This window comes from Panicum hallii, chromosome 4 (assembly GCF_002211085.1).
Source record: "Panicum hallii strain FIL2 chromosome 4, PHallii_v3.1, whole genome shotgun sequence".
Lineage (NCBI taxonomy): Eukaryota > Viridiplantae > Streptophyta > Magnoliopsida > Poales > Poaceae > Panicum > Panicum hallii.
Genome location: NC_038045.1, coordinates 49,425,994 through 49,443,857, shown reverse-complemented (window position 1 = coordinate 49,443,857; position 17,864 = coordinate 49,425,994). Strand labels below are relative to the sequence as shown.

The window sequence follows — 17,864 nt, the reverse complement described above, 5'->3', positions numbered from 1 at the left end:
GCGGTCGTGCCACGGCATGTGCGCCGCGCCGCGGCAACGTGGGGTGGCCGGGTGGGCGGTCTGGACTCAGGAGTTGCGACCCGGGCACGCTGGCCGCAGGGGGCTGGAGGGTGTGGGCTGGAAGTCTGGAAAGGCACGGGCTGACGAGCGGCGAGCAGCCAGGCTGCGCGGGGGAAGAGCTCGCGCCGGCTGCCCAAGCAAATGATGGTTGGCGCAGAGCCGTGAGCGCGCCGCGGTGGTGGTTCAAGGCGGCACCAGTCGGCTGCCTCTGCTTCGCTGGGCCCTCGCGACCTGTTGACCAAAGGTTTGGACAGCTACGTACAACTGTACAAGTGCCACGCGTGCGGCGCATCAGAATCAGATAATAGATTCGCTAGATTGAAGCGGACGCTTCTTGTCAGCATGAAGCGAGAACCTTCGTATCATGCAACGTTACCAGTGATCAAAGGTGGCTCAGTTCCATTCGCCCACTGCTCTAGTCTACGTGTCAGGTTAAATTAAATCATTCTACAACATGGCAGATTCATTTCCTTAGAAGAACAAGCTGGCACTATCTCCATGTGTATGTCAATTGTTGCACACACTGATCGGTGCGGCTGGGACTTCAAAAAAAGAAGAAGAAAAGAATCATGACAGGCCCATGTTTATGTCAATTGTCATCGTCCAACTCAAGCATATTACATTAGATAGCATAGCCATAATATAGTCGTAACTGAATTCATGTACAGACACAAGAATAGCCCCAAGCGCAAATAAAACACGACCCAGGCGCACAGGAACTACGCCATAACAAAAACCCCGCGAGACGCAGTCTCATGCGAAGTTTGCATCTTTAATTGAGTTTTTCACAATCGACCCCATCACTATTACACCACAAACTGTAGCTTTCCTCTACACCAAAACCAATTGCAACAGTGCCGCGATAGCAGCTCCCCAGGAATAGGGGACATAATCACACAAACAGGCACACCATACCCTACCGTATACAAGTTGGTAAGGTGAAACCATGGCACACAAAGACAAGCACGACGTATATGATTACCAGAAGGAGAAGTATCAACGCAGCCCTGCGGGAACAGAGATAGAACACGTTTATTGCAGGCAAAAAGGCTCAAATAGCAGTCAAGGAAACATCATAGCATCAATGCATCATACTAAGAGTCTAGGACCTCCACATATAATCATTGTTCAAAAGTAGAAGGTTATGCATAATGTTGCTTGCCGCAACAAAAAAGGAGTGAATGTCATGAAGTACCTGGCTAGATGCATCCCAAACTAAAAGTTAAGGATTGATTAGAGCATACAACCAACAGCAGGCTCCAAAGTGCATATCAATTTTTTGTGCAACTAGTGTATGTACTTTCTTTATCATGTGGCATCTTATTAATTGAGAGAAAAAAACAACTTTCTCTCATTCCACCTTTTATAAACACCATTGGCGTAATTTCTTCTGTTGCTTTAGCCAGAAGATAATCTTATGTGTCAATCTCTGTTACTCCTACTACTAACGACAGATCTATGCAATCTTTTGAAAACAAATGTAAACACTGAGTAATGTCATACAAATGGTCACTATTTGTGGCACACAACACGACATTTCATGAGGCAAAAAGTAAAGGAAAAAATCAATATGCAAGATTATGATAACATGGTATTTTTAATTAGTCAGAATATCACATACGTGAGTTTGACGTTTCTCCACCAAACAGTGTTCCTGAAGCGCCGAGCTTGTCTTTTGAATCGAACTGTATTTCCTTGCATATTTGCAGTCTTGTCAACGAGCAGCTCCAAACGATCACCTCTTTCTAGGACCTTGTCAATGTTATCAATCATAACACTACGAACCTGCAAGAAAATAATAAGCAGTAAATATCCATTTTGAACTGTTAGAACCTTATTTGGCAACATGCTCGATCAACAGGATTTTTTTATGGCTTGATTTAAAACAAGTATCTGGAAATAACAAGCAGTTCCACAAAGGAGGCAGTTCAATCACTTTATGCATCAGCATTTCCACTTCTAGTTTATAATATCAGGATCACAGCATAGATTCAAACTTAGTTTTCAGAATATGCTTTCTTCAATACATGACAGTCTTCATAGACAAAACAACTGAAAAGAGGGTGCATTACCTGATTGATTTCACCTCTCATGCGGTTTATTCTATCTGCGTTAGGGTCATTTGAATAGTAGTCCATTTGTTGGCTAAGGACCCTTGAGAATTCATCATTCATTGCATATGCAAGAGCTGTCAGCGCAGCACGGCCATATGTCTTGACAAATCTTCCATGAATGTCTTCCAGAAATGCAAAGGGTATCCGTCCTGTGGCAAAACGCGAGAAAAAACACTAATAAGCTACTCCCTCTGTTTTTATTTACATGTCGTATTAGGTTTGTCCTAAATCAAACTTGACAAACTTTGACCAAACTTATAGCCGGCCACGACAATACCAAACTTCAGGCACAAAATTCTAGTAGATTTATTTCAAAAAAAAAATCTAGTAGATACTTAGTGCCAAGATGCGGCTCGTACAGTAGTAGAAATCAGACATTGTTGAACGTCATATTGCAAGGCGTACAGTAAACTGGTTTTCTGTACAGATCAAAATTCTAGCAGCCAACAGAGAACAACAGTTTAGTTTGAAAATGTATTCGGTACAGTGAGAATTACTAGTATACTAACTAGCACTTCCTGCAACAACGAATGAGTCTGATCCCAAAAGTCAACAGCCGCAAAGCAAAACTGGAGCAAGCAACCCAGAAGAACTCCCAGAAACAGCTGAAGCTATGACCCAGCCCATCCATTCTCAGACGCCATTTAGCTCGCTATAGCTGAACCCAATCGCGACTCCTCAGTGGCTCAGTTTGTCCCGATCTACCACCAATCCCCTGAGGTCACCCTGCTAGTGAACAGACCAGATGGACGCGTGACGACAAAACCCCCAAATTACTCCCCCCTTCCCGGATCTCCGCTACCCCTCCCGCCTATGGCGCCCGCCCACGTCAACCACAGAGCCACCCCGCCGGCGGATCCCAGTCGAGTTCGAAACAGCCTCGCGCGCGATTCGATGCCGAGGAGGAAACAGGACGGGGTGGTGGGGAGGCGCTTACTCCCGGCAGCGTCGTCGGCCATGCAGAGCGCGGTGATGCCGTCGGTGCGCTTGGCGTGGAAGACGTAGCGGTCCTGCGTGTAGGAGACGTGGCTGTCGGCGCCGCCGTCGGGGAGGCGCTCGAGGACCTGGCGCGCGACGGCGCCGGCGTTGGTGGCCGCGGCGCTGTGCTCCGCCAGCACCACCGTGCCGCGCGCCACCAGCGCGTACAGGATCGCCATCCCCGCGCCCGCCGCCACTCCCCCGGGGTGGCTGGCCTGGCCTCCTCTGCCGTGTGGACTCGGGGTAAAGGAGGGGGAGGGGGAGGGGGAGGAAGAAAAGGGGAGGACAGGTTGGGCTCGGCTGGGCCGAGATGGAGACGGAGGACACGCCGAGCTGGCTGGCTGCCTGCCTATTGGGTGGGGTCGGGACGCGGGATCCCCTTATTTAATTGGCGGTGGGGCCAGGCCGGCGCGTGCGTGTTTGGGTGCGGCGCGGCGAGCTGGTGGGTTGGTTGGTTGGCCGGTTGGGCTGGCTCGGTGATGATGGGAGCGGCCGTTGCTTCCAGAACGGAGCAGAACGGAGGGTCCGGCTCGGGCTCGTCTCGTTCAACGGTCGGGGTTTGGTTCGGGCCTCTGGACCGGCCGCAGCCACGCTTCCGAGCTCGAGCTTTAGTTAGCCATGTTCATTTGCACATGCGCTGGTAACCTCGCATGAATTTTATATTTTTCACACCTCCTATAGATAGGCACGATGGCCGCATGGTGAGGCGGCGGCAAGCTCGGCGGATGCTGGAGTTGCAGGTTAAGGATCTGTTCGAAGGATTTATTTCGACTTCAGCTTTACGTATTTTGCGCAAATTGAAATGATGCAGTGTGGAGCTATTTTGTAAGTAGAGACTAAAATAGACTAGATATTAGATAAAACTATTTTTTTAGTTTATCAACTTTAACTTAACTAACTTAACTAGTAAAGCTGTTTTAGAATAAACTCTCCTGAACGACCCTTAACAGGAACAAAAGTGATGGATCCAATGGAGATGTCACCAAGAAGCGAGAGTATGTGTATAAGAGAGGCGCCTCTTTTGCGAATAACGGGTCTGCTTGGTTGGCTATCAAAATATGAGCATGCTAAAATATAAGTATACGTATCTTTTTTACCAAAATCTTAACAAATTTAGAAGGTGGGTTACTCTTTAGATTTTAGTAAAATAGATATCAGAATTTATAAACTTGCCCACATTCTGGTATAGCAAATTTTAGTAAGCAACAAAGGAGACCCAACGAACCAAAGGAGAAGGTGCGGGTGTGGGAGCACCTGTCTTTGATCCAACGGTGGGCATCCGTCGATAAATTCCTGAAACCAAAATATATGGTCCGATCTCTGATGCCATTTTTTTTTTGCCTAGAATGCATGGTCCATCTAATCTAACCAATCGCGCATGATCGCGGATTAGCGACCTGCACGACAAAAGAAAAAAAAAAAACACTTCCGGCAATAGCCATGTTGACACAGCACCCACACAAAAGAACATCGTTTCCCGCCGGCGGCTCGGTCCGACGTCACGGCGCTACTACGGCCCGCCGCCGTCCGGCGGCACGACGAGCTGCTCCGGGTCGAGGTGCGGGTACCGGCGCAGCGCGGCGCGCTTCATGTGCTCCATGCCGCGCTCGTACCCGGTCAGCGCGTGATTCGCCAGCCGGAGCTCGTGCTCCGTGGACCCCAGGTACTCCTCCAGCGCCGCCGCCCTGGCGCTCCTCGCCTCCCCCGCGCTCGCCTTCCTGGCCCCGGCGAGCTCGGCCTTCGCCTTCGTCAGCTCCCGCCGCAGCGCGTCCGCCTCGCGCTCCCGCGCTGCCAGCTTCTCCTCCAGCTCCAGCGCGTAGCCCAGCGAGAACGACACGCAGTTCGCGGCCTGCATCCATCGCCATGATCCCAATGCGAGCAAAAAAGGAACTTAGAACAAGACACGATTTGCGTAAACGAGTAGCGACGCGTCGGTCTCGTACGAACCTCCAGCATTGTGACGAAGCTCGATTCGATGACGTCGGAGGGCTTCGCCGCCGAGAACGCCCGCTCCCGCGACGGCGCGACGATGCTCTGCAGCATCCGCCGCGCGGCCTCCCAGCCGGCGGTGTCGCCCCCGTCAGGTAAGTCAGGCGTGTGCCGCGGCTTTGGAACCGGATCGTGGTCACGGACACTACTCTTTGATGCCCTCTGGGTGGAGAAGCCCGGCGGCGCCGCGCCGGACGACGAGCCGTGGGCATGATCGAGCGGCGTGCTCGGCTCATGGCGAGGCAGACCCTGCTTCGTGGCGTCATCCGCGAGCTTCCTCTTCGTCCCGGACAACGGCGTGTCGCTGCCGGGCTCGCTCTTCGCGGTCACCTTCTCCCCCAAAGCCTGCGCGGCCTTCGCCGCTCGCAGACTCTTCATCATGTCGTAGACGGATGGATCCATCCCTGTCATGTATCGAGAGCACTAAGCCCTTTGCTTGTTACAGAACACACGTCATGGGAGGGAAGGAGTCATGGAAGGCTCGAGTTTTACCTTTGGCGTTACTTGCAGTACGAGGAGAAGGCGGCGGCGGCGGCGGTCTCGGTGAGCCAGTGGCCATGGCGGCCGCGAGGTTGCTCTCGGAAAGACACGTCTTGAGATCGACCGCGGCGCCATGAACACGGAGCAGTTTAGTAGCCCTGCTCTGCTCCTCTCTGGTGAGCACCGGCTCAGCGGTGGAGACCTTTGACGGCTCGCCCCACTTCACGGGGCACGGCCACGGCGTCGGCGACCTGAGGAAGAAGAACCCCTCCTTCCACCCCTTGAGAGACAGTGGCAGTCCCTTGATGAGCGCGCCGGCGGAGTCCTTGCCCCGGAACCAGTACCACCCCTTGAGCTTGTGTGCGCACAGCGAGAAGAAATGCCGGAACACGGCGAGCGACGGGGGCACGCCGGCGAAGTGGCAGAGGACGAGGAAGCCCGCCATGACGCGCCACCCGTTGGGCGCGATCTGGCTCGGCGCGACGCCGAAGTGGGCGAGCACCTCGCAGAAGAAGCCGTGCAGCGGGACGCGCATCCCGGCCTCCAGCGCCTGCGCGTACACGCAGACGGTCCCCGGGGGCGGCGGCGAGCACGCGCGATGGTGGCCGGCGGGGAGGATCGCCTTGAACTGATCCGGGACGCCGTACTTCCTGCACAGGGCGTCGAGGGACTCCTGGGTAAGGAAGGAGGACGCGAAGCGTTCGGCCACGGGCCTCGAGAGCGCGCCGCCGCCGCTGGCGTCATCGTCGGTATCGCCGCCGTCGAGGGCGGCGTCCGGTGCGCGCGCGCCGATGATGTAGAGGGAGGAGGACGACGACGACGAAGCAGAGGAAGGCATCTCGCGGCTGTACTGCGGGTTGCCTGGGTCTTTGGCGTGGGTGCAGAACAGCAGCAAGAGTGAGCTCTGTCTTGGTCAGTAGAGAAATGGGAGGAGGAGGCAGCCGGTAGAGGAGAAGACGGGTAGTCGTCTAGAGTCTTGACGACCATGCTTCTTGGGATTCTCACGACGCGTGCTCTGCAAGCCCCCGAGAATTTCCACCAATTTCTTAGACTTTTCAACTTAAAAAATTTATTAAAAAAATTTACAAAATGGATCTAGTACAAGTGAACAATGAAGGCGGGAGTGATGTGATTTGTCACTGAAAAGCCTATATAGCTAGAGCTGCTCGATAAGGCTAGCCGCGAAGCATTAATAAATATTGCATAAGGCCCTGTTTAGTTCAAGACGCGTAAAGGCAAAAAAAAAAATAAAAGAATCTTATCAATTTGAAATACTAAATAAATTTCATTTACAAAACTTTTTGCAGGATGGGCTGTAAATCGCGAGACGAATCTAATGATGCTAATTAATTCATAATTAAGCAATAATTAGCGGATTGTTACTGTAGCATCACTGTTTCAAATCGTGGATTAAGTAGGCTCATTGGATTCGTCTCGCGATTTACAGCCCATCCATATAAAAAGTTTTGTAAATAGACTTCATTTAGTACTTCAAATTAGCAAGATTCTTTTGAAAATTTTGTGTTTACGGTTTTTTTACGTTTACGGGGTGGGAACTAAATAGGGCCTAAAATATGAATGCAAAATTGGTTTTATACTAGCTTATCAACTCATGCTGTGCGCTATAATTAGAATTAATATAAAAATAAAATTTATAGCTAATAATTATAATTATCTATCTTACGTCCTCTTTCATCTATTAGATATTCTAACACATACTCTAAAATACATATTTATTATTATCTAATGGCAATAGATTTCATTTTGCATCACACCTCAATGTATGTTTGATATATATTTAATTAAACTATTTGTTTGTGAATTGGTATTTTTATCTCTTCCATCATATATGAATACATGGTGACACATATCGTGGATAGTATTTTTATATAAATAATATATTAATAATAATAGAAATAGTAATTTAGAATTTTATATTCGTGCACTCTAATATCTTGTTATAATTATATAATTTAGATTCCGATTTAGGGATCACTTTAACTTTTAATGATGATATAATTGGATAATTTATAAGCAAATTTATGGGGTTATTTGTATTATTTTTATAATAATATAGGTGGGTAATTTACAAGAAGATTAGGAGTTGCTTTAGATTCTTTTTATAACGACAGAGGTGGCTAATTTAGATACATGTTTAGAGGTTAGTTTAGGGATTGTTTGGATCCTAAGGGCTAAAGTTTACCCGTGTCATATTGGATATTTTGGATATTTGGATGCAATTAAGGAGACTTAAATATGAGATAACTATAAAACTAATTGCGTAAGTCAGGGCTAATTCACGAGACGAATCTATTAAGCCTAATTAAACTATCATTAGCACATATTTACTATAGCAGCATATTATCAAATAATGAACTAATCAGGCTTCATTGATTCGTCTCGCGAATTAGTTCGGGATTATGCAACTGGTATTCTTATTAGTCTACATTTAATACTTCTAATTAGTATCTAAATATCCGATTGGATAGAGTTAAAAGTTTAGCCCCGCTAAACCAAACACTTTCGTAGTCTATTTTTATAATGGCAGAGGTGGATAATTTATTAGGAAATATAACAGATTCAATGACGAGTTGTCGGATTGATGGCCGGATGTTTCTAATTTTTAAAAAATTTACAATGGATATTTTTTAAGTGTCCATCTACGATTCTAGATGGCTTTATCTGGAAGCTTAAAAGACCTTCGTAATAGTAAGATTTAACATTTTCCCTCACATATTCGACACGTGTAAAATGTAACTTAGGCACCGTTACTGTTCATTCGTTATTTGGGCTGCTTGGATGCCCAACCACATCCTGCCACGCCGCAAAAAATCCGACGCCTAAGTTGTAGTGAGAAAATCAACGTGAAAATATGTGGCGGTCTAAAGCTAATAGCCAACCTAAGCTAGGCCCCGTCTAGATTCCTTCTAACTTCCAACTTTTTACACTCTCTCCATCATATCAATTTTGGGACACATGCATGGAGCAGTAAATGTATGTAAAAAAAATAACTAATTGCACAATTTAATTGTACATCACGAGACGAATCTTTTAAGACTAGTTAGACCATGATTAGATAAAATTTGTCAAATACAAACGAAAATGCTACAGTAGCAAAAAGTTCCAAATGTTATAAAAAGTTGCGATCTAAACGGTCGCTAATAGCTTTCGCAGGTGTGGCCGCCGAACTCGTAGCGTGGCGACTTAGGGTGTGTTCGTTTCCTGGGGTCTATAGTTTAGAGGGGTCACATCAAAAACAAACTTATCATTTATAAGTATTAAATAAAGTCTAATTATAAAACTAATTGCAGAACTCCAGTGCTAATTCGCGAGACGAATCTAATGAGGTATATTAGTCTATGATTAGCGGATGATTACTGTAGCATCACTGTTGCAAATTATGGATTAATTAGGCTCATTAAATTTGTCTCGCGAATTAGCACCCAGCTGTGCAAAAAGTTTTATAAACAGATTTTATTTAATATTTTTAAATAGCAAGATTCTCTTTGATGTGATGGGTCTAAAATTTAGAGGGCTGGAAACGAACATACCCTTATGGCTGGAATCCAAACACACTCTTCATCTTATCTTGTCACCGTATAATCTGCACGCTTCAATCTCTATGGTTTAACAAAAATTTGGAAACTGTTCTTAAGAATTCTCATATAAGCTCTAGCACGTCTTCTGAGATTTTCTACTCCAAATTCTACACCCTAGTGGAAATCTGCGCTCCCACATCCGAATTTTGTACACGCTTGAGAAAAAAAATCAAGTATTTTAGAGGAGTTCCACGCCCATATTATAAGTATTATTAAAATCAATTATTTTGAGGAGTTTGGCACATGAATTTTTAGCTACTTCTATTCGATATCAGAAATTACAAAGAAAAAAAATACTATAACTCTAGTACAAGTCAATTGAGAGCTTGTTTGTGAGAACTTGTAGTGTATTCGTCTCACCTGTTTTGCGCAGACTTAGTCAATATAGTGTGAAGCCATTCGTAAGGCGAGGCGAAAAAGACTAAAAATAAGGTAAAGACAAGACAATTCTTTTGATTTCCTCGACATTGGCTTCACCAGTGAAATCAATGAAACCTTTCCAAACGATCCGTGAAAATTCACAATAAAATGATTGTAACTAGAATTCCGGATCTAGGCTATAGGAAGAGGTTTTCCCCCGAATTTAAGTCTTCCCCTTACCTTGTATGCACGATATTCAGGAAGATGATAAGTTGAGAAGGGGAAATATAAACTTCAGGTGTGGAGTTTTTTTTTCTTTCATTCAGGCATGCAATAGCTTTCCTACGTTGGTTTAACTTTGACCGGCAATATAAATGTATTGTTTAGTACGGAGTACAATAAAGGTGCAAGCTAACTTTGACCAAGCAGGAGAGATGAGAAAATGACCACAGTAAATTGGTTTGATCAACCGCTCATTTTGAATTATTTTTGAAATAACATGTTCAAAAATCTATTCCATGTTCAATCGATCATGTTGCATTATTTTTCAACCGATCGTATTCAAAATCTATCCATGTACGGATTCAGTCGCGCCTCGAAGATACTGGAAAAGAAATCACAATCGGAAAAGCAAGTAGTGCAAGGGAAGTCCGGTGGCCCATTGCATTGGGACTAGGCGTAGGCTCGCGCAGTCGCGTGGCGCCTAGAGAACCGGGTCACTGCCTCCCTCTGCTCTTCCTTCCTGCAGCTACTTGATCGCCATTCGCCAATCTGCTCGGTGCCTTCCTCCGAGAACGCGAAGCGCCCCGACGCCCGCCGCCCCACCACGCACACAAGGGCGCTAGGCGCTATGCCTTCCTCCTCCTCGTCCTCCGTCCAAATCCTTGACCCCATCCCGGCGCGCGCCTCGGCCACCACCCCCGTCGACACCAGCGACAGCGACGATGACGGCAGCTGCTTCGGCGGCGGGGCCGGAACCGCGCCCCCGTGGCCCGCGGCCGGGCGCATCGCCTCGTCCTTCCGGAGCCAGAAGGCGCTCGACGCCCTCTGCAAGAAGCACGGCGTCGACACGAGGGAGTTCGCCCCGTTCCCCGCCGGCGGCCGGCGCGCGTGCTCGCCCCCGCCCGCGGGCGCCGTCTGCGTGTACGCGGACGCGCTGGAGGCCGGGATGCGCGTCCCGCTGCACCCCTTCTTCGGCGAGGTGCTCTCACACTTCGGCCTCGCGCCGAGCCAGCTCGCGCCCAACTGCTGGCGCGTCATGGCGGCCTTCGTCGCGCTCTCCCGCGCAGCCGGCGCGCGCCCGCCGTCGGTCGCCGTGTTCCGGCACTTCTTCGCGCTGCGCGCGCTGAAGCTTAAGGGCCTGTACTGTTTCTCGTCCAAGGAGACCGCCGGCGGTGTGTTCTTCACGGGGTTGCCGGATTCCATCAAGGGGTGGAAGGAGGGGTTTTTCTTCCTCAAGTCGGCGGCGCCGTGGCCGTGCCCCGTGCTCTGGGGCGAGCCGACCAAGAAATCCACTGCCGATCCGATGCTCACCAGCGAGGAGAAGGACATGGTGGAAAAACTGCTGCGCGTGCGCGGCGCCGCCGCGATCGATATCCGGACTTACATCAGCGATGATGGCAATGTCGCCGCGGCAACGACGACCCCTTGCGCACCGAAACCGCCACCACCATCGCCTCCCACTACACGCCATACTAGTGGTGCCAAAGGTAAAATGGCGAACACGATGCTTGATTCCCGGCGGGTTCACGAAGCAGATGACTTACTGCTGCGTCACTGTGTGTGTGCTAGGGATGGATCCATCCATCTATGACATGATGCAGAACATGCGGGCAGAGAAGGCGGCCGCGGAGGCTGCGGCGGCGCCGAAGGTGGCCGTGAAGAGCGAGCCCGGCGGCAGCGGCACGCCGTCGACCTGGAAGAAGAGGAAGATGCCGGAGGAGGACAACGCCAAGGAGGGCTTCTTCGCGCGCCAGGACCGCAAGCCACAGCACGCGCCGGACAGACACGACGGCGACACGGTCGACTGGGAGGCGGCGCGGCAGCTTCTTCAGAGCATCGTCACGCCGGCGCGGGAGCGCGCGTTCCTGGTGGCGAACCCCTTCAACGTCATCGCGTCGAGCTACGTGGCGACGCTCCAGGTCTGATCCTCAACGCCGCGCCGGCGCCACGGCACGTGCACGACGTACGTTACTCATGTCGTGTGGGCGCGAGATGCAGGCGGCGAACTACGCGACGGCCTCGTTCGGGCACGCGCTGAAGCTCCAGGAGGAGCTGGAGAAGGCGAAGGCGGAGCTCGCCGAGGCGAAGAAGGCGACGGCGGCGGAGGTGGAGAGCGCCAGGGCGGCGGCGGTGCAGGAGTTCCTGGGCTCCAAGGAGCACGAGCGCCGGCTGGTGGAGGAGGCGCTCAAGGGGTACGAGCGTGGCATGGAGGACATGAAGCGCGTCGCGCTCGGCCTCCGCCCTGACATCGACCCGGCTCGGTTGTTCGTGCCACCTGGTGGCTTCCGGTAGGCGGCGATGGGGATGGTCGCCGGCTCGACGGCAGGAACAGCTCGTCTTTTGGATCCGCTCTTGACATGGTGATCTGCTTTTGGAACCAAATCGTCCGTTCGGGAGCAGTTGAATTTTGCACGCTGTTACTGCTCTGGACTAGATGAGAGTTTGTTGGTGAACTTGTGCTGCATCTCTTATTCAGGGTACAAAAAATCTTTCGCTTTTTCGAGTGTGATCTCTCTTATGTTCATGATCAGCAAATGGAGCTACCTAAAGTGAGCTACTTGCCCCCTACTTAGCGTTCTCTGCACTGAAGAATTATTTGAAACAAACCACAGCTCCAACCAGGGTTCAACATTTACCAAACTTTCAAAAATTTCAGTGTTTTAGTTGATAAAGGGAAAAAACAAAACAAAATTTCATTGTGAGCGTGTCCTTGTATTTTGTTGCAATCATGCTACTGGCTCACAGTTTCTTTCGTTCATTATACCTTATAGGCATGATCGTGTTAAATACTTGACAATACATAATTTTGTGTTTTCACCCAACAACGGTTAAAATAAAACAATCAGAAACCTCCAACCCTGGTTCCCAAGCAAATCCTGTGGGCGCGTTTGGGAGCGCTCCGGCTCCGGCTGCGCGCGCCGCTCCGGCACCGGAGAAGCCGGAGCCGCACCAAACGGCCACGGCGTCGGCATTGGAGCGGCTTCTGAGCATAAGCCGGAGCCATTTTTGGGCTGTACGGCGGAGCCACGAAAACTAGCTCCAGCTCCGGCTCCGCACGCGGAGCGCTCCCAAACGCACCCTGCGTGTGCAACATATTTTCGCAGATAGGAGGTCAATATCACATCCCCATTTGAAAACTAACTGATTCCAGAAAGATTGAGATTCATCACAATTTTCTCAGGCTACAAGCTTACAGCATGCGAGCTGAGAGGATGCATTCAAAATACAAAGGGAGAGATATGCACACACTTATGATATATTGGTAAACATCCTTTCCCACGATCACTGACACCACCTGAACGTCATAACATTTACAGACCAGGCGGAGTGTAGGATGACAAGGAAGAAAACAGGACGAACAACCCCGAGATCACAATGATCTCCACTACTAACTGTCAAGTATATCAAACTCCGAATCCTCGATGACGTCCCATGATTCCTTCTTGGACAGCGATGCAGGTGGAGTTGGCTGTGGAGGCCGGTGGCTGTAGTCAGTGGATGAAGCAGGTTTTCGTCTGACTGAATCCCGGCGGACCGAGGAGCTAGCGTATGGTAGGTTCCTCCGGTCTGACAGGAGCGAGTCCATGTATTTGTCCATGACGACAACGTTGGCACTATCAACGTCACTCAGCTCCTCGCTGCTAAGGTATCTTTTACCTTCTCTGAAAGATTCCACATCCGAAGGTATTTCGGACCACTGATCCATGCTTTCCTCGGATTTTGACTTTGCGAATACCCATTGGTCAATGCTTCGCTCGGATCTTGTCTTTCGAAAAGCTTGGCCATCTGAAGATTGATAGCCTTCTTGGTTGCTTTTAACACTTTCTATCTCACACACATGAGGCGGAGAATCTGACTCTATCTCATTGATGTGATGTATAGAGTTTGGCACACTCCGGTTGTCTTCCTGCATGTAGAATTAGCAAGATGAATAAGCAATATTCATATATTAACTCATAACTCAGTTAATTAATAGGGTTTCATCAGATATTTTTTTTAAAGAAGCTTAAAAGATGCTTTCGGACCAAAATTCATAGTACTATCCATAGCGCTTCAGTCTGAGCTTAGGCAAAAGTGGGAAGAATGCCTCCAGGAGATAGTACATTTTTTTGAATAAGATAAAACAATAGATCCACTAACACAAGCACACCTATAAATATCATGTGTGCTGGCTAAAAAGAATTCATTCAAATGAACATTGTGATGCCTGCAATCAGCAATACCAGTAAAAGGTCTGGTTACTGTTGGTGAAATATGTGTTATGCAACATGCCAGATCACCAAACCCAACGACAGTAATAGCCTCTTGCAAAAAACCACTTTGCTAGTCTAACAAAATGCAAGATGCAACGCATGGTCATCAAGGTACTAAAAACTATCATATCCAGATTTAAATCTGGCATGCATGGAAAATTCAGATATGGGTTCACAGTACCACCAGGTAACTACATCAATACAGGAAATTTATGTGCAGTTCCATTGCAATTCTATTGAGTTCTGAGTACCAATTGAATATGTGAGATCTTTAACTTCATGCTAAAAAGACAATGTGAGGAACCATACTGTCAAAAAATATGAATTATAAAATTTGATCCACTTTCGTCTTGCAATAAGACATTTTGTATCTGAATATAACCAAGGGCAAAGTTTACATGCGAGTGACCACTATGTGACCCACACTTCCTATCTGTATTTCAGTACACATTATCCATGTCTGAACCCTCCAGCCTGCTACTGCCCAATATATACATATAATCTATGGACTAGTTGTTATTGTCTACTATTTTAATTTGCTTATCAGGGTGAACCCTAGTATTTATTTGCTGATCTAAGCTGACAAAAGATCATATTGAATGTCAATTAGATATGACTGACATTATTTTAGTCCCAGAACACATCAAAAAAGAAGGCTAGCGCAAAATACATCACACCAATACTTAATATAAACTCAGGTCAGCTCTCAGCAATGCTCCTATATGAAAATATGCTTAAACATCTGCAGCCAAATTAAAAGCTCAACTATATAGTCAACCAACACGCTCAAAAGATGTGCAAAATTTTAGCTGCTTCCTTTGTATGCTTAACATATTACAAAGATCTGCTACATATGATGATTTGTGAGTAGTGAAGGTAGGAATACGGTTGCAAATAAATAGAATTAGGTGATAATATATCTAGTTCAAACAGAAAAATGATGAGGCTTCTGTGAAATAATATATCTAGTAATTTTAGCTTCCTTAATAGGAGCCTTCTGTGAAATTTTTTAAAGGGGAAGCATAGCATTTTTAACTTATGTGGGAGTATAGCTTTCCATAATAATGGTAGAAGCATGTGTCTAGTATTGGATCAACTAAAGAGGGAAACACAAACTAATCTAAACATGCCTACAGCTTCATTTGCTGGCCATGCTGCAATTTGATCTCAGTTCAAAACCAGAAATTGATATAACTAAAATTAGCATAGAAATGTGCAATAAAATCGAAAGTATGCTAGTAGAGAACAATATATGAACCTGTACCAACTTACCTCCGAACTATGCTCATTTATGTTCGACTCAAGCAGCCTAAAGTATATCTTCCAGAATACATCTTCATCCATGTAAGAAGGACTGAGCCTAGTCCTAAGAGATGCTAAATCTGGAACAAGTTTTTCAATGGATTCCAAATGATCTCTTTGAATATCAGAGATTATAGAATCTGCAAACAGCAAACAAACACATGGTTATTGCACTGATAAAAGACTAATTAAAATTCATAGCACAGAAAAACAACAGTCACAAATGATTCTCCCAAAAGGGAGCTGTGTAAAACAACCTCACAGCACTAAGCCTGCATTCTTAAGAAATCAAAACTTACAGTACGATCATGCCAAACTTAATTCTGCAAAAAGACTACAACTTAACCAGTAAAAGCACAGACAAAAAAGATATTTTTACCATTTATAGCTAAACATAAAACAATTTACTAAATATAGTTGCTACAGCTGTAAAACAGTAAACCAATCTTCAAATTCATGATAATGTATTCAATTAATACTAAGTCTTGTATTTAATAATAAGAAGTCAATCTATATTCAATTAATCATTAATACCACATGGAACAAAAGTACAAAGTATAATAATGACCTCATGCCACCTTTTGGAGGCCTGTACTCAACAGCATAGAAGACGAATTCCCAACACCCAAACATAGTACACATCATAAGACTTTATTCATTTGGTTCCAGCTTATCCAAGCAACTTAACTGTCAATCTAAGTCTAATGAGCAAAACAAGAACAATTATTTCACTCTGCAGCTGTAAAACCCGAATCTGGAGCCAGAAAAGCATCGGAGAACACATAGATTGATCTATTCTCTATGATCATCCCATCCACCAATACTCACATCAAACAACTCAAAGGTCACCAACTTGTTACACTCACGCACCACAATCCCATGGCGCATACTGACACAACAGCAACCTTGGACCTCCACAGCTCTAGTTGAACCCCTAAGCTAGTTCCCTCGCCTCTCACTTCCGCTAAAATCTAGTAACAGCTATTAATCCAGCAACCTTTAAACCTACCTCAGGTAACCACCCCCAAGTTACCGCATCACAGGTGCAATCTGCGTAAGCAGATGGCGATATTTGTGGAGCTAGTAAAAGCATCTCCAGCAGATTACTCATTTCTCTCCCTAATACATAAAACTCTGTTCTTTTGGTAATGTACGGTGCTCCAGCAGATTACCAGTTCCATCGCTAATACCAAAAAAATTTTTGTGGTCGTCAAAACACACCTCCCTCTTGCTCAAATGTAGGGGGATTCCTCCCTGCACCCTATCCATTGAGTAATGTGCTATTCCATTGAGTAATCTGCTATGGCACTCAGTACCAAAAATAAAAGTGCTATTGGCAATGGAAACAGAAAATATATAGGATATGGGAGATGAGTAATCTGCTGGAGATGCTAGCACCGTATCATAATAGGGGAGAGATCAATTACTTTCGTCGAGGGCGAGCACGGGGAAGTCGATCCACGCCTCGGGGCGCGCGGCGAGGGCGCGCGCTGCTCCCACCACATCATCGGGGACCTGCGCGGCGGCGGCAGCGACAGGTGGAGGTGGGGAGGCCGGCGGGGACGCGGCGGCCTGCAGGGACTCGGCGGCTGGGTGGTCGTGCTGGGTCGCGGCGCGGGAGAAGCCGCCGCGGAGGGAGCCGCCGATCTCGGCGAGGTCGGAGAGTATGCCCGCGAGGAGCGACGGGGACGGCGGGTGCGGCGACGGGGAGCGGCGCGCGGCGCGCGGGGGTGCCCGGCGTCCGCCGCCGCCGCCGGCGGCCGTGGGCGTGGCCGGCGGGGAGTCGGTGTGGGCCGGGTTGAGGAGCGGGTGCAGGAAGCAGGCGATGTCGAGCAGGTGGCGCCCCAGCTCCGAGAGGTCGTCGCGGACGCCGCGCAGCCCGCGCGCCATCCCGCCGGCCGCTCCCTCGGTTGCTTTTGCGGGGCTCCTATGCTAAGCTTTTTTTCGCTTGGCTTTGGCTTGGGGTGCGGGGGTGGTGGGGTGGGGTGAGGTGGGCTGGTGGGGGAGGCAATGATTGGGACCTGCGGCCGGCGAGGAGGTGGAGGAGGTGGAGAGGCTTCCGGTTCCGGGCCTCGCGTGTTGGGTCGCGGCACGCCCGGCGCTCGGCGGCGTGCGGCGCACGGGTTCGATCGAGTTGGGGTCGCGCCCGCCCGCTTGGTGCGGGGGACGGGGCGTGGGTTTGTTGGGCGATTGCGCGCGGGGAGCACGGGTTCGTTCCGGTCTCCGGAGGGGATCGCGCGCGTGCGGGGGCGGGCGCGCCGGGTGCCGCGGCGCCGGCGTGCCCGGGCGGCGGCCGCTCTTGCCGCTTGGCGGCTGGTAGGGTGCCGCGAGCAGCGGAGGAGAGGCGGGGCTAGGCGCCCAAGTGGCGTCGGCTCGGGTGATGTGACGAGAGTAACTGATGTGATCGATCTCCCACCGGCGCGCTGCTGCGCGCACGAACGTTTGCGAGCGTCGCCCGGATGCTGCCGCCGCCGGTGGTTGCGCGATGAGGACGTACTCCGATGGGA

General features: G+C 48.8%; 4 protein-coding genes across 4 annotated transcripts; 1 reads left to right on the top strand and 3 right to left on the bottom strand.

Moving 5' to 3' along the window:
- Positions 1-643: 643 nt before the first annotated feature.
- On the bottom strand, positions 644-3,422 carry LOC112890935 (vesicle-associated membrane protein 711-like). The gene is made up of 4 exons (XM_025957820.1): positions 3,112-3,422; positions 2,133-2,323; positions 1,682-1,845; positions 644-1,067 (listed from the first exon to the last, which is right to left on the bottom strand). Exons 1-4 carry the CDS (start codon positions 3,329-3,331, stop codon positions 977-979), a joined length of 666 nt encoding a protein of 221 aa, XP_025813605.1. The 5' UTR covers positions 3,332-3,422; the 3' UTR covers positions 644-976.
- A 1,240-nt stretch (positions 3,423-4,662) lies between these two features.
- On the bottom strand, positions 4,663-6,459 carry LOC112890612. The gene is made up of 3 exons (XM_025957474.1): positions 5,634-6,459; positions 5,100-5,545; positions 4,663-5,001 (listed from the first exon to the last, which is right to left on the bottom strand). The coding sequence occupies exons 1-3, from the start codon at positions 6,457-6,459 to the stop codon at positions 4,663-4,665; spliced, it is 1,611 nt and encodes a 536-aa protein (XP_025813259.1).
- A 3,971-nt stretch (positions 6,460-10,430) lies between these two features.
- On the top strand, positions 10,431-12,188 carry LOC112890611. Its single transcript, XM_025957473.1, has 3 exons — positions 10,431-11,289; positions 11,372-11,721; positions 11,801-12,188. Exons 1-3 carry the CDS (start codon positions 10,431-10,433, stop codon positions 12,092-12,094), a joined length of 1,503 nt encoding a protein of 500 aa, XP_025813258.1. The 3' UTR covers positions 12,095-12,188.
- A 759-nt stretch (positions 12,189-12,947) lies between these two features.
- On the bottom strand, positions 12,948-17,560 carry LOC112890934. The gene is made up of 3 exons (XM_025957819.1): positions 16,785-17,560; positions 15,328-15,497; positions 12,948-13,709 (listed from the first exon to the last, which is right to left on the bottom strand). Exons 1-3 carry the CDS (start codon positions 17,245-17,247, stop codon positions 13,191-13,193), a joined length of 1,152 nt encoding a protein of 383 aa, XP_025813604.1. The 5' UTR covers positions 17,248-17,560; the 3' UTR covers positions 12,948-13,190.
- Between the last annotated feature and the right edge of the window lie 304 nt (positions 17,561-17,864).

What these genes read in the sequence shown, in the direction of transcription:
- LOC112890611 (XM_025957473.1), top strand. Translation starts at nt 10,431, where the DNA reads ATGCCTTCCTCCTCCTCGTCCTCCGTCCAAATCCTTGACCCCATCCCG. An exon ending in CCATACTAGTGGTGCCAAAG is followed by an intron (nt 11,290 to 11,371) that starts GTAAAATGGCGA and finishes TGTGTGTGCTAG; the next exon opens with GGATGGATCCATCCATCTAT. An exon ending in GCTACGTGGCGACGCTCCAG is followed by an intron (nt 11,722 to 11,800) that starts GTCTGATCCTCA and finishes CGCGAGATGCAG; the next exon opens with GCGGCGAACTACGCGACGGC.
- LOC112890935 (XM_025957820.1), bottom strand. Translation starts at nt 3,331, where the DNA reads ATGGCGATCCTGTACGCGCTGGTGGCGCGCGGCACGGTGGTGCTGGCG. An exon ending in GGCCGACGACGCTGCCGGGA is followed by an intron (nt 2,324 to 3,111) that starts GTAAGCGCCTCC and finishes GTTTTGCCACAG; the next exon opens with GACGGATACCCTTTGCATTT. An exon ending in TGGAGAAACGTCAAACTCAC is followed by an intron (nt 1,068 to 1,681) that starts GTATGTGATATT and finishes CTGTTCCCGCAG; the next exon opens with GGCTGCGTTGATACTTCTCC.
- LOC112890934 (XM_025957819.1), bottom strand. Translation starts at nt 17,247, where the DNA reads ATGGCGCGCGGGCTGCGCGGCGTCCGCGACGACCTCTCGGAGCTGGGG. An exon ending in CGTGCTCGCCCTCGACGAAA is followed by an intron (nt 15,498 to 16,784) that starts GTAATTGATCTC and finishes TGCTGTTTGCAG; the next exon opens with ATTCTATAATCTCTGATATT. An exon ending in TAAATGAGCATAGTTCGGAG is followed by an intron (nt 13,710 to 15,327) that starts GTAAGTTGGTAC and finishes TTCTACATGCAG; the next exon opens with GAAGACAACCGGAGTGTGCC.
- LOC112890612 (XM_025957474.1), bottom strand. Translation starts at nt 6,459, where the DNA reads ATGCCTTCCTCTGCTTCGTCGTCGTCGTCCTCCTCCCTCTACATCATC. An exon ending in TACTGCAAGTAACGCCAAAG is followed by an intron (nt 5,546 to 5,633) that starts GTAAAACTCGAG and finishes GATACATGACAG; the next exon opens with GGATGGATCCATCCGTCTAC. An exon ending in GCTTCGTCACAATGCTGGAG is followed by an intron (nt 5,002 to 5,099) that starts GTTCGTACGAGA and finishes CGATGGATGCAG; the next exon opens with GCCGCGAACTGCGTGTCGTT.